The sequence below is a fragment of the Nymphaea colorata genome, chromosome 2 (assembly GCF_008831285.2).
Source record: "Nymphaea colorata isolate Beijing-Zhang1983 chromosome 2, ASM883128v2, whole genome shotgun sequence".
Lineage (NCBI taxonomy): Eukaryota > Viridiplantae > Streptophyta > Magnoliopsida > Nymphaeales > Nymphaeaceae > Nymphaea > Nymphaea colorata.
The window spans coordinates 6,808,369-6,827,709 of NC_045139.1; the positions used below are offsets into that span (position 1 = coordinate 6,808,369).

A 19,341-nucleotide genomic window follows, 5' to 3' on the forward strand; every position below is an offset into this window, starting at 1 on the left:
TTTTTTTCCTATCTTGAAGAAGATGAGGATCATCATTCGTTGACGAGCTTAAATGAGTCGAGGTCGAGCTCATAGTCGGCTAACCGAGTTGAGCTTGAGCTTACTTCATAAAGCTTGGCTTAAGTTTGAGCTCAAGCCGAAAAATATGTGAGTTGAGCCGAGTTTGCACTGGCTCAGCTCGGGCTCGACTCGTTCGTTGAACATTCCTAATAGCACCTAATGCATGCTACAACCAAGGGCAAGGGTATGGCCGAGGTTTTTATGCCCATGCAAGCGATTAGGAAGACACTCAGTCAGAGGGGTTTTTCCCAAAGTTTTTCTTTTTTTTTTAAATGTCTGGTTAGATTGAACATATGTTTGTATCCACCTATGTGTATCCATGTTTGTGTACATATAGTGGCAGTTTGCAAGATGTGAAGCCACCAACTTCTCCTTGCATCTCAGATGTAGAACTGCTTTGGTACGTGGGTGGTCCTATTATACACCTTCAACTCAAAGGTTGCACCTGCCATCATATGTGTAGCAACCACAAAAATCGAACTCAAAACATGTCTCAATACAACACTCAAGCCGACCAGCTACGCTATACCGACCCTTATTACTAAAAATTATTATTAAAAATTGGTTCATTTCACCAAAAAAGATTAAAAGAGCTCCGCACACTTGGCTTATCGGGGTTGAATGGAAAGATCTTCAAGCTGAAAAAATTGTTCAAATTTTAAAAAGTTGACAGTCGAAATTAAATATTCGATTAAAAAAACAAGACAGACTTGAATGTGTGGCCTGGCAAATTTTAACTCGCCATGTAGACTTTTTTGGTTTGAGATGAGATAAGGCTATGAAGCATTAGTCAAGGTAGCGGTCAGGCCTAAGAGGACAGGGCAACATTGTCTTGCAAACTTAAACTTTCCCAACCACTTCAGACATGAAGATACATCTCTTGGTCAAAAACTTGTAGTTATTTGAGGGATGATATTCTTTTAGCACTTAACCTCCGCTTGCATATAAAGAAAGGAAGAAAGAAAGTGGGTTTAGATAAATGAGTAAAAGATTTCTCATGTTTGGGAAAAAGTGGATATGATATTTCATGTTTATAAGATGTAAGGTTTACACTTTTCCTGTTTCTCAGTTGCATTTGCAAGATATCTGATTTAATTAGCATCAGATGTGAGAGGGGGAGAGAGATAGAGCGTGCCACATTTCCATGTTGGGCAAGTTGCTCTGCTTTTCTCTTTTCTTTAGTCATATCGTTTGCCGGCCACCCACTTTGCCGGAAAATATGCTGCTTAAGGAAAGCTGCTCATTATCCGGTAATCACTGCCTTTTCCGTTGGAGGGTTTATGCTTCTGCACCAAAAAAGGGTGAATCTCACTGTTTGGTACCTACACAACACTAAATCCTAATGGTAAAAGGAAGAGAAGAGGTTTCGGCTCTCGCTCGAGCGATGTGATTAATCATCCTGCTCACTCGAACTAGACTTTCAAGAAAAAAGAAAAAAAAATGCTGAAGCCAAAACTTCATTTTCTCATAAAACCATTGCTTGCTGCTAATTGTCATGCTTTAAATACAATGAGTTATTAATCTATTTGTTAAGGTAAAGTGGATCTTTCTTTGCCTTTTTCCAGGCCGACCGAATAGATATGAGGCTATAGCAGTCGTCAGCATGAATGCAAAGTTGAGCCAATGATATCTTGGAGGCTGTTGGGCATATCTGGGTAGACGTCTCACATCAGTCTTTCCTCCCAAAATAACGTCACTCCAAAATCGACAGAATGCAATTTGGGCAACAAGCTCGAGGGGTCATCTTCCATCTCTATCACTTCCTCCCTGTGTTGGGCTGCATGTGCTTGATGCTGTAAATAACTGGTAAACATTGTTTGTTGCACCAACAGAAAGAGTATTTCATCCTACCGCTCAGCAAAAAAGCGAAGCTCCCACCCTTTTTCCATCCACGCAGTCTCTTAAGACCTTAAGTTAACTATGGAATGCTCAGTTTCATACTGTAATATGTGGTTTGTATTCCTAAGCAACTGAAGAACTAAAACTTACAGAAGGGGTTGTAGAGACTTTCCATGCTTGGTACGTGCTTGAGTTAAAAATCTTCATGTTGAAGGAAGACTAAGTTCGCTATTAAGTTGGCAAGTCTGAACTGTTAAAAAGCTAGATGGTGGTTCCATTGTTATCCCTCAAAAGAAAGAAGAGTAAAAATCGAAAGAAAGAAGGTGAAAAGTGAAATGATTGGTGGAGTCTTGTTGATTGAGATAAGGGAGAATCTAGTCGGGAGAATGCTTCCCAAATACTTTCTAGTTGTAGTTGCCTTCACTAACTACCATGTCAAGCATCACTGGTAAGGTTTTTTGAAAGGAGATAGAGTTTCGCCATCACTCCTAACTGAAAAAAGAGAGTTAAAAGTTATTTTAGTCACTTAGCATTAGTTAATAGCTTTTTTTTTCCTTGTTTTTCTCTCCACCATCTTTTTGGAAAGATGAAAACCAAGATTATTCCTCGCAGGTCTTGCACTTAAGTCTATCAACTGATTGCCGAACGTTGCCAGATGACAATTTTTCAAAACCGTCACTAAAAACACCTTGCAACAGAAGCATTAACAAGGGTTTAGGGTATAACCACTATTTATGGTGTTTTTAGCAGCAGTTTATAGAGTTTTTTAACAGTGGATTCAAATATTTAACCATAAGTCAATATTTGGCATTTGGCTGATTTCAATTATATATATATATATATATAGTACACATGCCAAATGATGAAGTTAAAGATTAAAAAACTGTTGACTGCTGCTAAAAGCAGTATGAACCATTGCTGTGCCATAAACCATTACTAATGCTCATTTAATAATTTTTTAAGCCATAAATTTTCTATTTTATAGCTATCTGATACATTTGGCATCCGATAGATTTGAACTGATTTCTTACAATCCTAACAAATCTGATTTTTTAGACTACCTCTTTTCTCACTTCGCCCTTAATTTATATTTAATAAAAAGGGAGAAACGCGAGAGATCCAAATGGTGTGGATATGCCTCATGTCACTTCGCATTGAGTGACTTTGGAGGAAGAGATGGACTACAAAAATAGGGTCTTTCATGAAATGATTGGTTCGGCTGAACATGGAACGATATTTCTAAGTTCATGTTCATTTGGCCTGGGACTCGAATTGTGGAAAAAAATTCGACTGGAGTGAAAATTCAACATCAGATCTGCCATAAATTTAACTTTAAATCCTAATAACTGTTCAATCTCTTCATTAGATTAAACCAAAAAAAAAAAGGAAAAAAAATCAAGTGCACCACTAGAAGTAATCTAGAATTTCTCGTAAAATACGAATAACTGTTCTCTCTCATTGTTTTGAGTTCTACTGAAAATAACATCATTCATTTTTGTCAAAACCAGGTTTCCCAAAACAACTTTCAGTAACTTGGAAGTCTAATCTACAGATCTGGCTGCCATTGGTATTTTACTTTTAGATTTTTAACATTCATATGTACGGCTGTATTTGTGACCCATAAAATGCTGAAATCTCAGAAGACAAAGAGAAAACTAAAAGTGAAAGATATGATTGCTCGTTTTTATTAGATAGGGGCAACACTGTCACTCTTTTGCGGTCACAAGTCATGCTTTGGATCATTACGAAAATAAAATCTTGATATATGAAATTTTGATGCTTTACAAATCGTTGATTTCTTATATTGTCATTCATTTTTTCGACATGTTAAAATTTTTGCTCTCAGAAAATTTTGAGAAACATCGTGTGTGCATATGTGTGTATGAGAGAGAGAGAGAGAGAGAGAGAGAGAGAGAGAGAGAACATAAGAAATTTAGATTCTTGGGGGTGGAATCGCTTAATTCGGCTGGGATATGGTTGAGAATATCTTTAAATGGCAAGCAAGACCGGAAAAGGCATTCAATTTTGGAAAGAAGATTGGGGTCTTTAAATTTTGTGGAAAGAAATTCCAAACTATCATGAAACCAGCAAAGTTTGGTCTAAGAGACTATTGGAGAATCGCCAATGGAGAAAACCATTTATGAATTGGGTATTATCCCGTTCAAATCTTTAGTTCTCTGATAAGGACATCTTGATGGTAAATGAATCTATTGCTCAGTCGATTACTGGAAAAGAAATCTGGGAGATTTTTCGTGAAATGGAGCCCAAATCAAAGAAGAAAAGATGGATTTTTGGCAAAGTAGACGCCTAAAGCCAGCCTGGTTTATGTTTTCCAAAGGCAGAATTCTGACGCTGGACAGGATGAAAATAGGAGGTTTCTAGCCGGCAAATGTGAATCATTCCAAGTGATGGAAGAGTCGGTTCCCCACATTTTCATCCATCATGCGTGGCCAAGAACTCCTAAGATTTGGTCGTCAACGGATTTCTCAGGAAGGTTAAGATGGAGGATAATTTGGAACAGATGTTCAAGAAATGGTGGGTGCAGTCTTTTAAATGAAGCTGGTTTGCTAGAATATTGATAGTAATCTTCCTCAGAACAATTTGGAGTTCATAGAGCATAAGAAACCGGGCGATCAGAAGGAAGATTTGTTGGAGGTTTGGACTTTGGAGATTGACAAGCTGGTTGGCAGAGGACTTGACAATGAAAGTTAAGTTGTCGGTGGAAGATGCAATTCACTTGAAGAAATTTGGGTTTCAAGTGGGCTGCTGTGCTGAGATTTTTCGATGACCATGGCTCCTGGACACGGGCAATGAGTGTGGAAGCTCTGAATTAGGACTGCTGTCTGGCTTGAGGAGAACATACATGCACGTCTTGCAATCAAGATTCATGGATGATCGTTTCTAACAATAGCGAGTCTGTGAATTTCAGGTAGTGTCCTTTTATCCAACGTTAGATGAGATAAGTTAGATGGAGTCGCCTTAAGATGGCCATGAAAAGGCGTAATGCAGTTGGGGCTATCTGTCCATGCCATTCTTGTTTCAGTGCCAATGGATAGGAATTAGGAAGGTTTGGACTAATTGTCATGTAACCATTGTATGTTTTTGAAGGGATTGGGTCTATCTTGTGAGATATGGCTTGTTTTTTGGTTTTTTCTGTTCGTTTTGTTCCTGTGCAGCTATCCCAAAGTTTTCAATAAAAAGCTCTAAAGAGGTTCTATCCCCTGAATGTTAGCACATAGAGAAATGCATTATGAAAGTATCCTGTTCACCAACCAAATCTCTCTATAAAAAAAGGCAAAGCAGAGCCGTCTGAAGTTAGTTTGGGACAAAAAATGAATTTAAAGGGAGCTAGACTGAGAACAGGTTAGAATGCAATACTGGGCTTCAGAATGACTTGGTTTCCTGTGTCGATGAAGCACTATTGGAGAACTCCATGGATGATCTATTCGAGATAAGTAGTGAGTTATTTCCATAAGAGCTTGAAAATTGAGTCAATTTTAGATATGGACGTACTTGCAATTGCACAATGGTGCAGCACCTGCTATATAGAAGGTGACAGAGGCAAGCAAAAATTTCTTCAAAGCTTCTATCCTTCTGTAATTGCACACCCACACGGTTTAAAACTTTTACACTGCCAATGTTTCTCCTTTTTCTTCGGATGATTAGGGAATTCAGCCTTGCTATGCTAAGCAAAAAGATGGTTCTTAATGTTTGAATTCTGTAAGGGAGAACTGGTAGGAATTCAAAATATCGCTGATTATTGATTAGTCAGCAGATTAGTTTCAACGAGTCAAGCTGAAGATCCAAGCCAGAAAATTGCAGCAACACATCCTTTATCATGAACCTTTCTTAATTGATATTAGAGTTTTGCAGATTAGACATCAAGCTAAGAGACCTTCCTTTTTTTGTTAGAGCTACAAACAAGCTATTACATGAAAATAAATGCCCGAACATACATTTTCCCATACAACCGTGTGCCTTTTTACAACAATGTGCAAGCTTTCAGCCTGCTCTTATTCTGTCCAAGCGATCAACACTTTTCCTGGCCCTGTCTAGCTGTTCCATGCACTTCCTGGGCCTGTAATGCTGATCAACACTCCGACGTGACTTCTCAAACTGGCTGACAGAGGATTTGAGATTGTCCGAATTCTCGATATCACGCTTAAGGTCAGTACCCAGCTTTGGAGGCCCTTTTGTTCTAGTCCTTGACTTGTTCTCTCTTTGGCCGGTGCTCTTTCTTGAAGCCTCGAAATGGTCAGTGCTCTGCCTAGATGGTTCATGCTGGTCAGTGCTTCGCCTTGAACCACCACGCGATTGTGTTTTCTCAACAGTTGAGACAAACTTCCTAAGGTGCCTAATGTATTCAGGATAAAGTTCAAGGTCACAGTGGTTTCCTCCTTTAAGCCACAAAGGCTCATACTTTTCTTTGCAAAGTTCCCATAGCTGCTTGCCATGAGACCAGTCAACTACTTCATCAGATGTCCCCTGCATAATAACATCACAGTCACATATAACAGCAAGCTTGTAGTTACCAAACTCGATATTAATCAACACGGCTGGTTTCATGGATCCCAACCTTCTATCTAGCTTCAGTTCATGCATCAAAAAGGCTAGGAACCAAGACAATTGAGAGCAGGGTATACCTAACTATTCCTTCAGACAGGCACACACACGAACACATAGTGTCACAATCCACCTCCTTTTAAGTCACACAGGTTGGCACGTATAAGACCCATTTCTAAATCTTGAACATGGCCCTAATACCAATGATAACAAACCAGCCCAAAACTGACCCAGTTCTTGGTCTGGCAAAAGAACCAAACCCACTTCACAGCCAGCTTTTATCCATGCCCCAAAACGTTAGAAACTAAAATAACCATTAGAAAGGTAGCCGGGTTTTAAATCTATTTTTTCTCAAAATGATCAATATAAGACTGCTCTTAAGTTCTTTGCATGGATGTGTTATGCAGCCCGATTGATCATAAATTAATATTTTTGTTAATTTTGGTTTCAAAGACAGGTGAATCAGTGTGGTCAATTTTGAAGCCAAAGAGTAAAGTTTATAAAGTATCAGTTGTAGCATAACCCATCTACCATCTACCAAAGATGAATATTTTTGTTCATTTTGTCTCAAAGACAGGTGAATTGATGTGGCATCATAGCCAAGATGAATATTTTTGTGCACGTTGATCTCGAAGACAGGTGAATTCACGTGGTCAGTATTGGAACCCAAGAGTGAAGTTTGATAAAGTATCAGTTCTATCATAGTACTTCATCAACAAAAAACATGCAGGTAAAATTTGACTTGATGAACAGTTTGAAAACGGTTTTAATATTCATTAGGTTCAGGAAATTCATCCAACAGTTCACTGCTTTTTCAAGTTTAACTATTTTTTTCGCTTTGCCAAAAACTGAACCGCAAAACCAATAAAAGATACCAGACTCAACCTTGAAGGGCAACGTTTTTGCAGTTAAACTCTGACAACTATCAGGATACATGGACTTAGGCCTACCATTAAGGAGCAATTCTTATGAAACGAATCAATGCCAAGTGAGTTTGACGAATTTTGACTGAAGAAAAGTGTAAATTTGGGTTTTTATACATTTGTTCCACCGCATACAGCATGTCATCTTGTTCTAGATCAATTTCATACTCAAGTAGAAGAAGATATCAGCAGATAACAAAATATGTACTGCTACTGCAACAGTTTATCTGCACGTTTACTTCACGTGCACCATGTGGTCAATTTTTTTGTAGATCATCTAATATCTACATGCACCAAGCGAGCATTATCTTGCCAAGATAATGCATATTTTTTTCTAAAATCTGAGAAGAAAGTCCATTTTCCAAATTAATATATTTTTGTTCTCTCTGGGCACATGTATTTAATCAAGAGTTTTATTTTCAGTGCTAAGCAAATGCATATCAGAGAATTAATGCACATCAACACTTATATATTGATATGTGCAAAGTTTACACAACAAGCAAAGGTACATTTTCTTATTTAAACTTTTATGCCCATCCTTTTTCTCCTAAACATGTTTGGCATGAGATACCTTCCTTCGTTTAACTCCTTCCTAGATCAAAAAGATTAACAGCAAAAAGTTGCAATAAAATTTAATAATAAAAGAAATATGAAGTTTCATGGTTTAAATAGGACAGTAAATGAATAATACAATAAATATATCCAGTCTTGTGGTTATGTTTTACTTGATGTGTTTAGAACCATGTCATGTCTTTGTCAGTGGAGAGTGGCACACACACAAACATATCTCTCTCTCTCTCTCTATATATATATATATATATATATATATATATACCCCATACAATGTGATTGCAAAGATAAACTAACCAATTGAGGTAACATTATTAAATTAAACTCAAATATGGAGACCAAACAAGGCAAGTTAAGCAATTAGCAAACATCAAACATAAGGTTAAGAAAAACAAAATCAAGCAAATAACCTTGCTACTGAAGATTATATATATATATATATATATATACATATAATGAAGAAGTATCACACATAGAAATTGTTTATGGGAATGAGGCATTGGATTGATCAGTTTATGATCAATTTGATGGTATTCCAGTTGAGTCAAAGTTCTGATTGATTTGAACAGATTTCATGAACTGCAGTTTGTACCTGACATGGCTGAAACCATTGACTTGGTCAATACGAGATGTACTAATACTTATACCAGCACCCAGTGTGGGTGTTACTTGGGTTAGGCAACCTTAAAGGGACTTCGTTATGTAAAATTAGGAGGTTTACCTAATGGAACTGTTTAAGAGCTACTGATACATAGATATAAGTTGAACATAGACTGAATTAATGAACTGAATTTCACCTTGTTCTCTAAATTAATGAGGAAGGAGAAAAAAAACTTACGTGAATAACCAGGACAGGGCAGGCTACAAGTGGGATTTTGTCAATGTTCTGAAAGAAAAGAAGATGGTACTTCATCATTATTGCACCATTATGCAAATCCCACAAACAGAAATGTGACATGACTCTGATAAGAATGTAACCTTATATATATCAAACCAGTATGTGCGCTTCACAGGATACATAACACGCATGCCTGAAAGTATAGGACTATGCAGAACAATAGCTCTTAAATGATGCAAGCGAGTTGCTAGGTCTAAAGTTGGCCCGCTTCCAACAGATTGTCCATACAGAATTATATTTTCCTCCTTTTCCCCATATTTCTCCACAAGACAATTGTAAGCAGCTTCTATATCTGCGTAAGTATTGTTCTCACTTGGCTAACAAGAAAAAATAAAAGAAAAATTAGAACACCATATAAGATCAATAATAAGTGGAAAACTGGAAATCAACGGGAGAGTATCACTTTCACAACTAACCTTCCCAGAAGACTGTCCATACCCAGAATAATCATAACTGTATGAAAGGGAGATTGTGGTTACATACAGGAATTATCAAATGATGCAATATACCAGAGAGAGAGAGAGAGAGAGAGAGAGAGAGAGAGAGAGAGCTTAAAATGTTAGACATTAAACCCAAGATTTGTATCTGGTCAGCTGCCTTGGGTACTCCCTCCCCTCCGTCCTCTCCCCAAACAAGAACACACACACACACATCACACATGCACATGTATCCACTGTCACAAATATTGCATATTAATTGAAAAAGGTGCAATAAATATGCCAAAAATGAGCTAGCCATATAAAATGGGTTTAAAAAATGCCAAAAAATATATAAAAAAAAAAGTGTCTTATATGTGTTTTTTCGCAATTTTTATCAATTTCTGATTTATTTTATTTTTATATAATTTTCAGGATTTTTAAATTTTTTTAAAAATTTGCCGAGATTTTCCCGAGATATACAACTTTGCCGTATTATACCCAAGAAATTCCTTGCCGTATAATACCCGTAAACGATATATGAGACAATGCATGTATCTACATATACATGAAACACGTGTTGAGACATAGCCAATAACATCGTTTTTCTCATTAAAAAGGAATTAACAGCACACTAGGTTGAAAGAAACTATAGCATTAACAGATTAAATCAGTCCCAATATCACACCAATGAGCACCAGATAAATCAATCCTCATGAAATCACTCACAATTGCAAGAAAGACATTTATCATGATCGTTTCTAGAGCAACCTTGCAAGCGTTATGAATGCCCAATTGAGCAAGAGAAGTCTATTGTTAACAGGCCTGTCCCAAGAATGGGCAGTTAGTACCATGGTATATGTCTATCTGGTTTATGTATACAGACAAACCACATATCAGAGGTTATCCATGGTATATTTCTATCTACTTCCACATATTTTATATTTCATAATTCATACATACAGAAAGAAAATTTACTAGATTCCACTATGTGCATAAGAGATCATGTACAAGTCCAATAGTTTGAAGGTTCAGGACCTCAGGTTGCAAGTTGATTGCTAGCAGTCAAAAGTTAAGGTCTTTATTAAATGGGTATTTCAAAATTGCCCAGTGCCTATTTCACACAGGTAAGGTATAAATATGGGGTGTGAAGCAAAACCTGTATGAACGATAAAATGTGGGAACTTCTAGAAGGTGGGCATGCGTGTGTGCTGCGTCAGCTTTATCCACGTCATACCACAAGCTCATGCCCCATTTCCCTGATGGACTATGACCTGTTAGAAATTTGAAGATCCATAACAGGATTCAATTTCCTTTGAAGAGATTGTTATCTACAGATTAATTCTTCCAAATTTTTCCATGTTCTATTGGCCAAGCTTCTCAGACAAAAAAAAAAGGAAATTTAACCTTCTGTTGGACGATTCGAGAAAAGAACACAAAGTAAACGGGACAATTTTTGCTAAACTGCAACGCCATTTCGGAAGAAAAATGGATGAAGTGCAAAAAGAACAAATCCGGCCAAACTGTTTATTTCATGTAAAAACTGGTAGTTGATTCGAAGGTATCAGATTTTTGTTTCAACTATCATAATTTCACAAGTATACAGTAGTATGTTTCTGCCAAAGGAAGTGGATTCGTGTAGTACACAACGAAAATGTGTTTTTTTTTTCTAGTATTTCTATGTGCACGACACATCGACAATCTGGCAAATTAACTCTCTGAAAAACGAGACAAAGATCGAGAATTTGCAGCAGAATGAAAGCATGGCAGTTTTGGCTGAAGCTACAAACAACAAGCACCGCTTCTTGTAACGTTCTGCGTCGGACCAGAGCAATCTGCACTCTTTGAAAAGTAACGTTGGCATATCACCGTAACTATCGGCAAAAATCTAGCGAAACAACGTAGAAGGAACACAGACGGACACATGGACAAGCATAGGCAACTTGCTTGGGAAATGTTTTTCAGTTATAGGTCTACGTTGTCTTCTGTATATGTGCCAAATCGATCGTGAACTATCAAAGAAAGTAATTGCCTTTGGATGCTTAATTTTTCTAAATCAAATAAAAAAAGGGAAGAGGAACCAAGTTTGCTAAAAGCACGAAACTTCAAGACCATGATCATGAAACGTTGTACAGTTAAGAAGTCATGCAGGAGAGATGAAATGCAGATGGGTACTATACTACAACACATTGGAGAGAAAAAAAAGCTAAAATTGTCAAGTGGAATCCGCAAAACAAGCGAAACTACAAAGGAAAAAGCAAAGTTTCATTCCGAGAAGCTAGAAGCATCTCGGTTTGAGCACATCCTGTAGAAGAAAGAACGAAACTACTTGCATAGAAGGAGAAAAAAAGGAAAGCGAGAAGGCAACAATAATGACATACCCCATCAGGTTGACTCTGAGATGAATGCTTAATTGCACGAAGAGCTCGTACATCTGCCCCAAGTCAGCGGCGTTGCCGTGAGAGTAGAGCAAGGTGAGGTTGGCCATTGGGTTGCGCACGTAGATGGCGATGATTTCATTCCCCTTCCTCGTCCTAATCTTCAGAACGTCGACGTTCTCCCTGTGAGGGACGTTGGTCATGGACAATCCCTCGCGAGATTCGTCAGCTACGATCTTGTATGAAGGAGGGTTCGGTGGGAAGAAGGCAAACTTGGCTGCCATGGATGAAGTTACGGCGCCCATCTTCAGAGAGACCCCAGACGAACGAGGTGCAAAACGTTCCCGAAGAAAAATTCAGAATTTTGCAGAGATAACGGCCATTGCTGGTGGTTGAGACCATAAGAGGAGAGGCACACGGCCGAGAGTGGCAGTCCACTCTAGAGAGAGAGAGAGAGAGAAACGTTAAAAAGAGAAATAAAGCAGTGACAGAGAGGGAGCCGACGAAAGGGAGGCACTGACAGAGAGGAGAGCGAAAGAGAGAGAGAGAGGAGGAGGGGGATCCCGGATCCTTCGATTTTTCCTCCCATCTGAAACTCTCCGGTGATGAGAGACAAGGAAATAACCACGGTGGGTTTTGACTTTAAGTAAATTACCATAAGACCAATATAACGTATAACCTTTTCAATTTTTTACCTTTTTTATAATTACAAATTACCTAAATACCCCTAGTTGGGTCCGCGTCCGCCGCCCTTCGTCGCCACTTGTGAATTGAGAAAGCAAAAGTTTAAGTGTGTAGGATTTGGCAACAAGGTCTCTGTCCAAGTGGATATATAAAAAAGTGTATCGTTTGTTCGATTTTTATGGGTATTATTTTTTTAAACTATAAAGTTTTTATGAGTATTATTTCTCTAAATTATAAAAGACGGAAATGAGACACTTTAGTTGATGGATATATTACGCTTGACTTAGGTACTCACGTTCTGACACAGCTCATGACCTCCAAAACAAGAGAAATTTGAGGGGTCTTTAGACCTTCTTCGAGCAGTAAGTTGTTAATCTTTTGCTCGCTCGAAGAAGAAACAGTTGTGACTATTTACTTCGATCAACAATCAAACTTCAGAATGGTCTAATATTGTATTTTCACCCTAAGAAGGAACAACTATATTCTCCCTTTTTACTAGATTGGGTGTGTTTTTTTTTATGAAAGATCTTATAAAGGATCTGCTTAGAACTTGGCCTGGTATAGACAAGACCACTTGGAGTTTGATTATTTTTCTTGGATTTACAGATGATCTCTTATACATTTAAACTGTTCAGACCCGACCTATTTAAATCTCTAAATCGAATGTTTTAGAATCATTATAGTTTGCTTATTCCCAAGAAAAAGGCACCATGGTAATTCAATCACAACCTGACTACTCAGTCTGCACCTCTTCCAATGCAACAGGCTTCTTCATCTGTGAGGGATGTTAGCTCTGACTTAGCTCATCCAGTATATAATTATCCATTTGATTACAGAAACCATCAATTAGGTTATGAGTTCTCCATGACTCTCAAGCAACTCATTATAGACATGCATTATTTATTTATTATGAAGGAAATTTGTCTGTCTAGCTTACTTTAAGAGTTGGATTTGATGCTTTCAGTGTGCGTTCACTTGATCTTTTTCAGTGAAAGCACGCACTTTAATACCATCCTTTCTCTTGCTTGTTATGCAAGTGTTTTGGTTGCTTCAATTTCACAATGAATTCATTTTTTCTAAGTGTGAGAAACAATAAAGTTTTTCTTAAGGAACCTTCAAATGAGCTTACCGTGCAATGAGATATGCTTTTTTTGGGCACAAAGTAACATGCTCTCATTCGACTTTTATAAGTGTTGTGCTTTTATATAATGGAGTGAGAGTATTTTATTAGTTGATATATTTTAAGTTTACACCAGACACCGACACTGTCCTGAACTTTAAGGACAATGAGAGGAAAGAAAGGGTATAGAGCGTCAATATGAGAAGCTTTCAATATCAGTAGATGACAAGCACATAGTGCTTGTTAACTACTATAATCATTCAGTAGAATTTTAGGTATCTGAATATCATATTTACAATACTAATGCATGCCAGGGTTTTCACCTCAACACACTCCAAAGCAAAGCTCTAGCTCGGTCTGACGGCATTTGGCATGAATATATGTAATGTTTTTAGAACATGGAGTGATTACTATTTGATTGTTATATTTAAAAACAACATTCATGATCACACACAACATTCTTCGTGTCAAACAGCTTCTTATACATAACATAAAGCACAATACAACACAGCGAAGCTGTTAATATCAAACATCATAATCAAGTAGACTTTCTAAATTATCCGGGGAACTGGTTGAGTCCAAAGGAAAACCAATTAGTTTTTGAATTGGTAATAAATCATTTCAAATTTTTAACTTCAAAATTTAAAAGCCAAGAATGAAATTAAAAAAAAAATGAACATGTTATATTCAAGGGGGTTGGTGCAACAGTGTCGTGGGAGTTGATAAGCAGTCAACCTCTATTTTGAACTTCCATAACATAATTCCTTGTGTTGTAAAAGGAGATGCGTTGATATTCAAGTTGAAGTATAGCATAAGCATTACCGCGAAACACGAAAAACAAGCCTGATACTCTAGTGGGAGCTTCAGCTCTCAACCGAGTGATAGGATGAAATACTCCTACTCACCTGAAAAAAAAAATGTTAAAAAAAAAAAAAACCAAATATGAGCAGTTCCTTTGATTTTGTATACTAAATGTTGAAGAAACTCTTTATCTGCATGAAGTTGGTAGATATGAGTTTGTTTTTACTAAGGGTTCACCCATATCAGCCCCTTTCCATCTTACCCCTAGAGACAACCCTGACTCGAAGATGCAACTAATGCTTCAACATAATGTTTCATAAATCTATCTCAAAGATTAGTTTAAGTGAAGACATAATGTGCTAGTTTATTATGAGTTAGAAAAATGATGGGCACTAATTATTACATAGTGGGTAGCCAAAAGCCTGCAAGTTAATGTTGAGTGCCCTTTTTCTCTAAGTACATATTGATCCCCAAATAAATAGGAAAATCAAAATCGAGGTCTATATTTATTAGCATTAGAACACCATAGTTTTCATATAAATTAAAGGTCCCGAGGGGCATAACATTGTTGTTGAACTAGTGGAAAAATTGAAGTCTGGTCGTCAATTTGATTCTTGTGGTTGTTATTCTTTTGAATGTAAATAATGAAAGAAGTACCCAAGCAATCAAACTTTCTCTTACCGCTAACAATTAATATGATTTAAAAAATTAATGAAGAATTTTCCACATCCCTTAAGGCAAACTTAACTTTCATATTAATGCTTAAAGCCTCATACATTGAGATTTTCTTCAAGTTTTTAGTTATTCCCATGATTTAATCGTTCTAGGTTTTTAATTCCCTTTTGCATCTCGATTCACGTCCTTTTCCAAAAATGACCATTCCAATTTACCAGAAGATGTTTATTATTAAAAGCAAGTCGAATGTGATATGAGATCATCAAAGCGTTCGAAATTTTGTCCCTTAGAAAAAAAAGGCAATAACGTCCATTTGATCCGATTGCGAGGCCTTAAAAGTAAATCCACGTCTGTGCAGAACAAAATACATCCAGAAGGTCAAAGGAGACGTTGGTCCAATAATTTCCTGAAAGAAATAAGACAGTTTCCGATAGTGGGATTCGAACCCGAGACGTGGTTCACACGACTGGGTCAAGACTGATGGCTCGGGGAGACCGCCCCCTATCGGGAAGTGAATCGAGCTCGCGTGAATGATTGGTCCCGGTCAAAGCCCGAGGGCGCCGATTTGGTTTGACTCCCGGTTCTGGTGGGCCTCGTGGTACCCAAAAGTAAGGCGCCCTTTCCCGAGGGCCTGGTGGCTGCGGTGGACCGGCCTGGACCTAGTTGGGGTTGACCGAGCGAGGTTTCTGGGGCCATACATAGTGGTGGAATGGCATAGAACAGCTGATGATCCATATTGAAGCATTAATGAAATACCAATTGTTTCTGTTCGTTTCTTTTTTCAAGCGATTAATTAAATGCGTGAGTGTGATAAGTTGCTAATGTCTTCAATCAGAAAAAGAAAATAGTAGATTGACATTTTTTTCCCCCGAAGAAAGAGTTTAGAAAGTCCCAGAGATTTGTTAACAGTTATGGAAATAAAATATATAGTGGTTTCTACGGTCTAAAAGATTACAAATAACAATATTAGATACCGATATGAATGTTGAATGATTAAAATAAATAAAAACAGCTACCAGTTTTCCTTCGTTCAGATTTGGTTCAATTCAACTAAGTCGATTCAACTCCATCTTGATAAGAACTGCCAATGAATGCAGATTTTGTCATTTTGTTGACTAATGAAGTCGGAAAAAATGAATCTAACAAGTACGTAGCGTTATTCATTAATTTATTTGAACAGCTATAAAGAGGGCGTTGCGTCAAGTCAAAGCAAGCATATTATGACTTATGACTTGTTTCGGGCGGAGCTAAAAAATTTTAGCTGTACACGACATGGCATGGGTCAGGGTGGACACCCCATATGACCAGGCGTGAGCCCAATATATAATAAATAATTTTTTTTATAAAGGATTATATAGGCTAGGGTGGGCAGTTGCCCACACCAGTCATATGGTAGCTTCGCTACTGTCCCCATCAATGACATTAGCCTTAGTTTTGGATCCGGTAAAAAAAAATGGATCTGGTGGCCAATTGACTTTAAATTTGGGGTCCACTTGAAATCCCAAAAGAGTACAACCCGTCAAACCCGAGCTCAAGCTTAATCTCGCCAAGTAAGAACTTCTTTAATTTCAAGCTAAGTGGAGCTCATGCTAGTAAATTCAAGCCTGACTTGAATTCGAGCTCGAGTTGTAGCTTATAGCAGTTGAGCAGATGCTAGTAAATTCAAGCTTGACTTGAAATCGAGCTAAGTTCGAGTTGTTGCTTATAGCAGTTGAGCAGAGTTTGAGTCAGCCTATTTCAGTTTGAGCTTTATAATGCTATAAAAATTTAGTCTCGTATTTAAGATTGTAAAAGACTTTAAGGGCTTATAAAAAATGTTGTTAAGTGGTTGGTTGTCCTTGTTCTTATCTTTTTTTTAAAGCAGAAACCGAAACCGTTAGGGAGCAGGTTGGGATATGCTGGACTAGAGACCCTATCCCGAGAGTGGGTTGGGTTATTACAAACGTGGTTTGTAAATAGCCTTACCACCGTTGATTATTAGATATCTGTTTCCAAACTAATTTGTACTCGGCTCCCATTTAGAAATCCGAGTTTGCTCTCGACTGGCTTGGGTCAGACTCTTTATACCATGGACACAACTAAACCAAGGCAGTTGGCGTGCTAAGTTAGTGTAATTTGGTCTCTCTTATGAAAAGTTTTTGGCTCCGCTCATACCTAATTCACAAAAGAAGAAGAACAAAGTGATATTGCTTTGTTGATGCTTTCAAAGGTCAAGCCAAACATATGCTAACTTGCTATGTGATGCTTTGAGAAGAGATATGTGAGGGTCAATTTTATAAATTTGCTCCAATTTTTTTTTATCAGGAAGTATGTTATTGTTTTACCAAACAATCTCATGAGGGTTGTTTAGTTAAAGTCATCGGACGTTCATAGAGTATCCTTACTGCCAAACGACCACACAAAGAGTCTAGGGGACAGAGGGTGAGACAAGGGCTCGTAAAAAAACACTGATCTTCGCACAAGGCATCCTTTTGTTCCCTTGGTTGTTTCTATATGCGGAGCCAGAAATTTTTCATAAGGAGGGGCCGTGTCACAGGCCGACTTTTTCAAGCCCTGCTTAAGACTTCGGCACCGCGCGGGCCAAGCAGCTCTTGAAAAAGTCGGCCCGTGACATGCCGAATTATAGTTTTAAAGTCTTCACATGAGCCAAAATAAAGTTCTGAATTCAATTCTGAGTTTCAAACAGGTTACATCCATAAACCCATTGATCTCTTATCCATAAGAGTGTGAAAAAAAAATTCTAAGAAAAACAACCAAAACATTTTGTAGCTACTCAAGCCTGAGTTATCAATATGTCATGTTTCCATGACAATAGAACATAGCTAGGTTAAGTTGTTGAGAGATAATTGTTTAAATATATATCCAAAATATCGAAGAAAAGTGGATCCTGCCTACCAATGCATGTCTACCCCTTTTCATGAACCATTAGTACAAAAGGTTCAATTTCGGGACCGAATTGATCCCATGTAATTGGATTTGGATTCAAAAACAGTCCCAGAACCAAATTTTTTAAACTGAATTCAGATTCGACTACCATGTTCCAACACTTTAACCGGGTCGGTGTTTACCAGATCACAGTAAATTATCGGACTTTAATCAAATTACTGAATTCTAATTGATATGAATCTGATTAGCCATCGGATCCAGATTTCTTTACAGATCCAACCAAACAATTTAAAATCAAATCGACAATAAAAAATATCTGATCTATAAACATCCCTATGCCTGCCCACTGCCTGCATTCTTTGGAGATATCTCGATCAGCCCCTTCGAAGTCCACGGTTGCTTTGAGACCTGAGTGAAAAGTGAGACACCCATCGCTAGAGCTTGCACACCCATTATTTGTAGTCCAGAGGAATAACACCTATAAGAATTGAACTGATGACCGAACTTTCATCGGTCTGTTAGTCTTACCGGTTACGCGATGCTCCTAAAAGCTCATACATTGAGTGGACACAGTTCTCTCTCTTACACCAGCATCAATCTTCATTACCTCAAAGGGGTAATTACTAATTACCATTAAAAAAAAAACTACTCAAAAAAACAATTACTGCTTACTTCTTTAAAAACCTACCCTACAAATGTTTATTTATGAGTTCCATGATAGTGAAGATTAATGCTCATATATTATCTTATAAGCCTTAAATATTCTAACATGTTCCTTTTAAACTCTCTGAAAACACCATATATGCAGTTAAGCAGCATGATTTTCACTTGTTACTAAGTTTTTTTTTTTTTTCAAATATAAGTATCATGCTCATATATCAATAATATTTAGATATAAAGAAAAATCCACTCCTAAGTACCCGCTGCCTTCGGTATGGGTGGCTTTCCATGATCCAACGGTTGTTTATGAAGGAAATTTGTCAACTTATTGTCTCTTTGAACACCAAAGATCAAAGTTTCCCCGCATGGCACACTGGGTCAAACATTTGGATTTTTGGAGGATCATTAGGCTTAAATATTGAAGCAACAAAGTACGGCTTTCAATAATAATAATAATAATCTATTTATAAAATTGTTTTTTATCTATTTCTTTTCATAAAAACTCTTCAAAAATCAGTTCTTTTTTTTTTCTCTTGTTATTTGTTTTTCAGTAGACTGCGCCTTCAAGTGCTGCAAATTTGCTTCTTAGTTTATATTCGTTGGGATGAAGCTTTTGTTAGCCAAATAAAAAGAGAAATAAAGGGTGTTGACAGCATACCTATGAGAACTTTTTCAAATGAATACGTTCAAATTTTGTGCCGATAATTTAAAAACAAATGACTAGTCTTTGCAATCTTTGAAAACAATGATAAATTTTATGAAAAAAAACTGCCGAATGAAGGGTTGAAGATTTGAAGTGAATTTTTATTCGAAAAAATAGAAAATGTTAATTAAATGTTTTTTAGTATTCATCTCCATCATTTGTAAT

General features: G+C 37.3%; 1 protein-coding gene across 1 annotated transcript; it reads right to left on the reverse strand.

The window, feature by feature from the left end:
* Positions 1-5,731: 5,731 nt before the first annotated feature.
* Positions 5,732-12,237, reverse strand: LOC116248186 (uncharacterized). The gene is made up of 5 exons (XM_031620835.2): positions 11,651-12,237; positions 9,270-9,306; positions 8,934-9,170; positions 8,794-8,841; positions 5,732-6,384 (listed from the first exon to the last, which is right to left on the reverse strand). Exons 1-5 carry the CDS (start codon positions 11,950-11,952, stop codon positions 5,902-5,904), a joined length of 1,107 nt encoding a protein of 368 aa, XP_031476695.1. The 5' UTR covers positions 11,953-12,237; the 3' UTR covers positions 5,732-5,901.
* Between the last annotated feature and the right edge of the window lie 7,104 nt (positions 12,238-19,341).

Coding starts and splice junctions, on each gene's coding strand:
- LOC116248186 (XM_031620835.2), bottom strand. CDS start 11,952: ATGGGCGCCGTAACTTCATCCATGGCAGCCAAGTTTGCCTTCTTCCCA. Junction 9,307..11,650: donor CTCAGAGTCAACCTGATGGG/GTATGTCATTAT, acceptor CCTTTCATACAG/TTATGATTATTCTGGGTATG. Junction 9,171..9,269: donor ATGGACAGTCTTCTGGGAAG/GTTAGTTGTGAA, acceptor TTTTCTTGTTAG/CCAAGTGAGAACAATACTTA.